This window comes from Ranitomeya variabilis, chromosome 3, assembly GCF_051348905.1.
Source record: "Ranitomeya variabilis isolate aRanVar5 chromosome 3, aRanVar5.hap1, whole genome shotgun sequence".
NCBI classification, from domain to species: domain Eukaryota; kingdom Metazoa; phylum Chordata; class Amphibia; order Anura; family Dendrobatidae; genus Ranitomeya; species Ranitomeya variabilis.
In genome coordinates, this window is record NC_135234.1 from 630,784,788 (window position 1) to 630,793,874 (window position 9,087).

The window sequence follows — 9,087 nt, forward strand, 5'->3', positions numbered from 1 at the left end:
ACCATTCAGATTTGGTGGTGAAAGAGAGAAATTTCGGGGTTTTTTGAATCAATGTCAGCTGTATATCTCTGCACGTGCGGCCCAGTTTGCAACGGATCGAGATAAAGTGTTGACCATAATTATGTTGTTAACAACCGAAGCCTAAGGGTACTGTCACACAGTACCATTTTCATCGCTACGACGGTACGATTCGTGACGTTCTAGCGATATCGTTACGATATCGCAGTGTCTGACACGCAGCAGCGATCAGGGACCCTGCTGAGAATCGTACGTCGTAGCAGATCGTTTGGAACTTTGTTTCGTCGCTTGATCACCCGCTGACATCGCTGGATCATTGTGTGACACCGATCCAGCGATGTGTTCCCTTGTAACCAGGGTAAACATCGGGTAACTAAGCGCAGGGCCGCGCTTAGTAACCCGATGTTTACCCTGGTTACCAGCGTAAACGTAAAAAAAACAAACAGTACATACTCACATTCCGGTGTCTGTCCTCCGGCGTCTCAGCTTCTCTGCACTGTGAGCGCCTGCCGGCCGGAAAGCGAGCACAGCGGTGACGCGGTGACGTCGCCGCTCTGCTTTCCGGCTATGGTGCTTACACAGTGCAGAGAAGCAGAACGCTGGGGGACAGACACCGGAATGTAAGTATGTACTGTTTGTTTTTTTTACGTTTACGCTGGTAACCAGGGTAAACATCGGGTTACTAAGCGCGGCCCTGCGCTTAGTAACCCGATGTTTACCCTGGTTACCTGGGGACTTCGGCATCGCTCCAGCGCCGTGATTGCAAAGTGTGACCGCAGTCTACGACGCTGGAGCGATAATCATACGAGGCTGCGACGTCACGGATCGTGCCGTCGTAGCGATGAAAATGGTACTGTGTGACGGTACCCTTAGCCTTGGCTAATCCTCTGATTGAGACTAACGATGTGTGCTTAAATTCTCTGAAAGACTTCACTGCAGCAATGTGTCAAATGTTTGATGACCCTAATTGGAGTATCACAGCTGAAACCGCACTACTGACACTACGTCAAGGAAAGCGTCCTGTTGTGGAATACGCAAAGGAGTTTCGGAAATGGGTGCTGGATACTACATGGTGCGATTCAGCGAAATATGCAGTGTTCAGGAGGGGTCTGTCTGCTTCCATCAAAGATGAACTAGCACGAGGTGAATCACCTACTAACTTGGCTGACTTTATGCATCATTGCATTCGGATTGATATTCGTCTCACCGAACGTCGTCAAGAAAAAATGGGTCGATGCTAATCGTAATAACTTTATGCCTTTTCCATCCACCAAGGAGGTTCTGACTAAGACTTTATCTCAGACAGAGCTGGAACCTATGCAGGTTGACGCAGTACGGAGGAAACCCATTGATGCACGTAAGGAATATCGTTTTAAAGAGAATTTATGTTTTTACTGCAGTAAATCGGGTCATTATATTTCAGAATGCCCCGGGAAAAATCGCAAGTCCGCAGCTGCGGTAACTGGACTTGACTTTTCGGATGTATCTTCAGTGTGTTCTCTTCCGCACAGGCAGGAAATATCTGCTGAAAACTTTGATTTTCCTGATGATTCATCGGTAACATCATCACCTGTGGACATAGCCTTACTTTCCGTAAGTTCTACCACGGCGAGGAGGGATTCGCTCTGTTGCGTTTCCATCAAAATTTGGGTGTGTTCCTGCTGGATCACCTGCTCCGCCATGATAGACTCTGGAGCTTGCAGCAATCTTATGGACATCTCTTTTGGTGAAAAACATGGCATACGCTCACGAAAAAGAGATTCTCCGGTGTTTATGGAAACTGTGGACGGGTCTCCACTAATATCTGGGCCGGTGAAACGCGTAACAGTCCCATTAACCCCTTCACCCCCGGAGCTGTTTTCGTTTTTCATTCCCCTCCTTCCCGGAACCATAACTTTTTTATTTTTCCGTCAATATGGCCATGTGAGGGCCTATTTTTTGCGGGACGAGATGTACTTTTGAACGATACCATTGGTTTTACCATGCCGTGTAACAGAAAACGGGAAAAAAATTCCAAGTGTGATGAAATTGCAAAAAAAGTCAATCTCACACTTGCCATTATGATTCTCCAGGTCATTACAAGTTCATAGACACCTAACATGTCTAGGTTATTTTTTATCTAAGTGGTGAAAAAAAAATTCCAAAGTTTGCTAAAAAAAATAAAAATTGCGCGATTTTCTGATACCCGTAGCGTCTCCAATTTTCGTGATCTGGGGTCAGGTGAGGACTTATTTTTTGCGAGCCAAGCTGGCGTTTTTAATGATACCATTTTGGTGTAGATACGTTCTTTTGATCGCCCGTTATTGCATTTTAATGCAATGTCGTGGCGACCAAAAAAAACTAATTTTGGCGTTTTTATTTTTTTCTCGCTACGCCATTTAGCGGTTAGGTTAATCCTTTGTTTTTATTGATAGATCGGGCGATTCTGAACGCAGCGATACCAAACATGTGTATGTTTGATTTTTTTTTTTTGTTTTATTTTGATTGGGGCAAAAGGGGGGTGATTTGAACTTTTATATATTTTTTATATTTTTAAACACTTTTTTTTTTTAATTTTGGCATGCTTCAATAGCCTCCATAGGAGGCTAGAAGCATGCACAACTCGATCGCCTCTGCTACATAGAGGTGAAGTACAGATCACCTCTATGTAGCAGAAATGCAGGTGTACTTTGAACGCCGACCACAGGGTGGCGCTCAAAGCAATCGGCCAACCTCTGGTTGTTATGGCAATGCACCGCTGACCCCCGATCATGTGACGGGGGTCAGCGGTGCAAGCACCCCCGGCCGCGCGGCCTGGAGCGCTAGTTAAATGACGCTGGCAGCGCTTGACGGCGGCATTTAACTAGTTAATAGGCGCAGGCGGATCGCCATTCCGCTCGCGCTCATTGCGCACACATGTCAGCTGTACAAAACAGCTGACATGTCGCGGCTTTGAGGTGGGCTCACCGCCGGAGCCCACCTCAAAGGGGATCTGCCAGCTGACGTACTATTCCGTCAGCTGGCAGAAAGGGGTTAAAGATCCGTATGGGTGCGGATCATTCTGAAAATATGTCCTTTTTGTTGATTTCTTCTCCTAATTTTCCTATTTTGGGTTTGCCCTGGTTGCGGCTACGAAATCCGACTATCAATTGGACAACGAAGGAATTACAGTTTCTAAATGAATTAGCATTATCCGGAGAGCTGGCTCCAGTGAGGACAGCAGTCACGGTTGACTCGACATTGCCAGTAGAGTATCGGGACTTCAGTGATGTGTGTGACAAAAAAAAGGTGGATAAATTACCGCCACATCAGCCATATGACTGCCCCGTGGAATTATTGCCTGGTGCCGCGATTCCTTTTGGGAGTATTTATCCATTGTCTGGGCCAGAGTTGAAAGCTCTCAAGGAGTACATAGATGAAAATCTAGCTAAAGGGTTTATACGACCATCTTCCTCCCCAGCAGGTGCTCCAATCTTCTTTGTCAAAAAAAAAGATGGCTCACTTCAACCATGCATTGATTACCGGGAGCTCAACAAAATCACAATTAGGAACTCTTATCCACTCCCACTAATTCCCGAATTACTTGAGAGAGTGTGACATGCCAAAATCTTCACAAAATTGGATCTTCGTGGAGCGTACAATTTAGTACGGATTCGTCCTGGCGATGAGTGGAAAACAGCTGTCACGATCCAATTTTGGATTTGTGGCAGATCTGGTTTGCCTCAGTTTAAAACCTTTTTTCCTTTCTGGTCATCGAGGGTTAATGTAGTTTTCTCCCCCAGTGGCCGCTGGTGTTATTGCATTGCTGCTGGGTCAGCTGATGCTTGTGGTGACCACTCCCTCCATCCTTTAAATAGTCACCTGGTTCATCAGCTGACTGTCGGTGTTAGTTCATTCTAAAGCGACCAAGCTGGGAGAAGGAGCTTGCTGGGAGCTGTTGTTCTTCTGCTTTGTCCAGTGAATCTGCTGTTTCTTTCTGCTGTGCTGTGTCTTGCAGCATTAAGCTAAGTGTTGTTTTCCTTTACCTTGTCTGTATTTCCTTACCCCGTGTTGTATTAGTGCAGCGGTGGGACCACTGCTCTCATCTGCCAGTTCCCTACTTAGGGATAGGTGCAGGGCAAGTGAGGGACTAGGTATCCTGGTCAGCGACGGGTTGAAAGAACCCGTATAGGGACGGTAGCAAGATCAGGGCACATCTGCAGGCCAGTGCAGGAGGTGCCCATTCCCCCAGTCCCTATTGTCAGGGCCCACCGTTGTAATTGTTTCCCCGGTGTTCCCTTGTGTGTTGTGCTGTTCGTGACAGACCTACTGTTGGGTTGTCTTATACCGGGTCAGTCACATCGTGACAACAGCCTTTCGGTCACGTTATGGACATTTCGAGTATCTCGTTATGTCTTTCGGCCTCTGTAACGCACCAGCTACATTTCAGCATTTGGCGAATGATGTTTTCAGGGATATACTCGATATTTTTGTTGTAATTTATTTGGATGACATTTTGATTTTTTTTTTTTCCAGCAATATCGAGGACCATCAGCGACACGTGAGAATGGTTTTGGATTGTCTACTGCAGAATCAGTTATACATCAAACTGGAGAAATGTGAGTTTCACAGAACAGAAATTCAATTCTTGGGATATGTTATTTCTCCCCAGGGTCTCAGCATGGATGCAAGCAAGACACAAGCCATTCAGGAGTGGCCAACTCCCAAGTCAGTGAAGGAAGTACAGCGATTCATCGGATTCGCCAATTTTTACAGACGCTTTATTAAAAAATTTTCAGCGGTTGTTGCGCCCATCACTCAGTTAACCCAGAAGAAGACACCATTTGTCTGGTCTCCTCAAGCTCAAACAGCATTTTCTACATTGAAATCTAAATTTACAACAGCTCCCATTCTTGTCCACCCTGACCCAGACAAGGTCTTCATAGTGGAAGTGGATGCCTCGGACTGTGCTGTAGGGGCCATACTCTCTCAAAGAACAGGTGAGAAAGATCTCTTGCATCCGTGTGCCTTTCTCTCGCAAAAACTGTCACCCGCAGAAAGGAATTACGATGTTGGCAATAAAGAACTGTTAGCCATCATAACCGCATTTAAAGAATGGAGACATCTGTTAGGGTATGTTTCCACGTTCAGTTTTGCTTCAGGCTTTGGTCAGGATTTTATGCAGGTAAAATCCTGACCAAAACTGCACCTGAGGTCACTGGCAGGTCACCTGCGGTGTACCTGCGTGTTTTGCTCATAGTAGCAACATGCTGCATTTCAAAAAAACGCACCACGCATGCGTTTTCGCGGCAAAAACGCATGCGTTTTTTAACGCATAGTGGAGTCTGGATTTCATAAAATCCCATCCACTATGCTGTAACATCTGGACGCTGCGTTTTTGACGCTGCAGAAAAACGCAGCGTCAAAAACGCAGCGTTTCCTGAACGTGGAAACATACCCTAACAAGGAGCATCCCAACAGATTGTTATACTCACGGATCATCGGAATCTCGAATTCATGAGGTCGGCAAGATGTCTGAAACCTAGACAGGCTCGGTGGAATCTTTTTCTTAATCAATTTGATTTTGTCATTTCCTATAGGCCGGGTTCGTGTAATAAGAAGGCTGATGCACTCAGGGGCGCTGCTATCATGAAGCAAGTTGAGGACTTTGCTTCAGGCGGCAGCTCATCCCTCAAGCCAGGGGGCGGCAGAGCGGCGGTCAGAACTCGTGGTGCTCTTGCCGACTCTCCCTGTAATCCCTGCAGACCAGTAGCTACGCGTAGCTACTGGGGGAGCAGAGGGGGCCATTGCCCCAGTCACCTGAAGGGGCCCACCGGGAGATCCACTGCCGAGTCTGAGGTGTCAGGGAGGGAGAGAGCAGCCCAATGCCGGCTGCAGAGCCTCCCTCCCTGCAGAGTGCATGTGGTCTCACCCGAGGAATCTCTTCCTGGCTGGCAGCAGCAGCTGCAGTTCCTTTCTGGCTGTGCAGTGTGTGCAGGCTTGGTTTGGCTGAGGCACGCTGGGTCCTAGTGCCGTCCTCCCTGCATCTATCTGGACACTTCCTGGTTCTCACTGTCTGAAAACTTCATCAGTAAGTGCGGATGGAATTCATTAGAGTAATTCGATTTAGGCATATCATGGTCACTGTGGGGGTGAATGTGAGAGGATTGTGGTATTGTAGGGGCTGAAGTGGGAGAGGAGGACAGGGCACTGTGGGGTAAATGTGAAACGATGGGGGTTATTGTGGGTGTGCAGGGGGACAGGGCACTGTGGGGGTGAATGAGAGGATGGTGGTATTGTGGGAGGGGGACAGGGTACTGGGGGTGAATGGGAGAGTTTGAGGGTATTGTGAGGGCTGACGTGGGTGAGGGGGCACTGGGGGGCTGATTGTTATACTGTTTAATGTTATGAGATATTCACTCCATCATATGTGAGGGTATGTGTCCTCGAGGTGCATTGGCCGCGCTTTGGACGCAGCAGATACCCCGCTCCGCCCAAAGCGCTGCCCCCTGTTGTACGCACGGTGATTCCGCATATATTCATTGAACACAGGTGGAATCACCGCATCCTATTCATAGACTGTTTTATTTATCTTGTGGAGACGGAGCATCTCCACAAGATAAATAGACACACTGCTGTCTAGAAAGACGCGCCACATGTCCGGTTACGCAGGTCTGCCACCTGCGTCTATGTACACATAGTGGAGATGGGATTTCATAAAATACCCTCCACTATGCTGTAACATCTGGAAGCTGCGGTTTCGACGCTGCGGATGTACACAGCGTCCAATCCCCAGCAAAAACCCAAGCAATACGCCCCTTGGAAACCTACCCTAAAAGTTGCTGTCTTGGGGGCTGGAGATGAGGAGGTCGGGGGCTTTTTATTATTGCGAGCTGGGTCTTTTATAAGTATTAGTTAACCCCTTAGTGACAGAGCCAATTTGGTACTTAATGACCGAGCCAATTTTTACAATTCTGACCAGTGTCACTTTATGAGGTTATAACTCTGGAACGCTTTATCGGATCCCGCTGATTCTGAGACTGTTTTTTCGTGACATGTTGTACTTCAAGTTAGTGGTAACATTTCTTCGATATTACTTGCGATTATTTATGAAAAAAATGGAAATATGGCGAAAATTTTTAAAATTTTGCAATTTTCAAACTTTGTATTTTTATGCAATTAAATCAGAGAGATATGTCACAAAAAATAGTTAATAAATAACATTTCTCACGTCTACTTTACATCAGCACAATTTTGGAAACAATTTTTTTTTTTGTTAGGGAGTTATAAGGGTTAAAAGTTGACCAGCAATTTCTCATTTTTACAACACCATGTTTTTTTTAGGGACCACATCACCTTTGAAGTGATTTTGAGGGGTCTATATGATAGAAAATAACCAAGTGTGACACCATTCTAAAAACTGCACCCCTCAAGCTGCTCAAAACCACATTCAAGAAGTTTATTAACCCTTTACGTACTTCACAGGAACTAAAACAATGTGGAAGAAAAAAATGAACATTTTACTTTTTTTTGCAAACATTTTACTTCAGAACCATTTTTTTTAATTTTCACAAGTGTAAAAACAGAAATTTAACCACAAATTTTGTTGTGCAATTTTTCCTGAGTACACCGATACCCCATATGTGGAGGTAAACCACTGTTTGGGCGCACCGCAGAGCTTGGAATTGAAGGAGCACCGTTTGACTTTTTCAATGCAGAATTGGCTGGAATTGAGATCGGATGCCATGTCGCGTTTGGAGAGTCCCTGATGTGCCTAAACAGTGGAAACCCCCCACAAGTGATACCATTTTGGAAACTAGACCCCTTAAGGAACTTATCTAGATGTGTGGTGAGCACTTTGAACCCCCAAGTGCTTCACAGAAGTTTATAACGTAGAGCCGTGAAAATAAAAAATCTCATTTTTTCTACAAAAATGATCTTTTTGCCTCCAAATTTTTATTTTACCAAGGGTAACAGGAGAAAATGGACCCCAGAAGCTGTTGTACAATTTGTCTTGAGTACGCCGACACCCTATATGTGGGGGTAAACCACTGTTTGGGCGCATGGCTGAGCTCGGAAGCAAAGGAGCGCCATTTGACTTTTCAATGCAAAATTGACTGGAATTGAGATCGGACGCCATGTCGCGTTTGGAGAGCCCCTGATGTGCCTAAACAGCAGAAACCCCCCAAAAGTGACCCCATTTTGGAAACTAGACCCCCCATGGAACTTATCTAGATGTGTAGTGAGAACTTTGAATGCCCAAGTGCATCACAGAAGTTTATAACGCAGAGTCGTGAAAATAAAAAATATATATTTTTTAACAATAAAGATTTTTTAGCCCCCAAGTTTTTATTTTCACAAGGGTAACAAGAGAAATTGGACCCCAAAAGTTATTGTCCAATTTGTCCTGAGTATGCTGGTACCCCATATGTGGGGGTAAACCACTGTTTGGGCGCACGGCAGAGCTCAGAAGGGAAGGAGCGCCATTTTGGAATGCAGACTTTGATAGAATTGTCTGCGGGCGTTATGTTGCGTTTGCAGACCCCTAATGTACCTAAACAGTAGAAACCCCCACAAGTGACCAAATTTTGGAAACTAGACCCCCTAAGGAACTTATCTAGATATGTGGTGAGAACTTTGAAAGCTCAAGTGCTTCACAGAAATTTATAATGCAGAGTAGTGAAAATAAAAAAATATATTTTTTTCCAACAAAAAAGATTTTTAGCCCCCAAGTTTTTATTTTCACAAGGGTAACAGGAGAAATTGGACCCCAAAAGTTGTTGTCCAATTTATCCCGAGTACGCTGATGCCCCATATGTGGGGGTAAACCACTGTTTGGGCGCACGGCAGAGCTCAGAAGGGAGGGAGTACCATTTGACTTTTTTAGCGCAAAATTGGCTGTCGTGTTTGGAGACCCCCTGATGTACCTAAACAGTGGAAACCCCCCAATTCTAACTCCAACCCTAACCCCAACACAGCCCTAACCCTAATCTCAACCCGATCCATAATCCTAATCACAACCCTAACGATAATCACAACCCTAACCCCAAAACAGCCCTAATCTCAACCCTAACCATAACCCTAATCAAAACCCTAAATCCAACACACCCC

The 9,087-nt window shown here is 45.6% G+C and overlaps 1 protein-coding gene across 1 annotated transcript; it reads left to right on the forward strand.

The window, feature by feature from the left end:
* Positions 1-1,698: 1,698 nt before the first annotated feature.
* On the forward strand, positions 1,699-5,759 carry LOC143817753 (uncharacterized). The gene is made up of 4 exons (XM_077299239.1): positions 1,699-1,808; positions 4,513-5,109; positions 5,577-5,634; positions 5,742-5,759. Exons 1-4 carry the CDS (start codon positions 1,699-1,701, stop codon positions 5,757-5,759), a joined length of 783 nt encoding a protein of 260 aa, XP_077155354.1.
* The last annotated feature ends 3,328 nt before the right edge of the window (positions 5,760-9,087 follow it).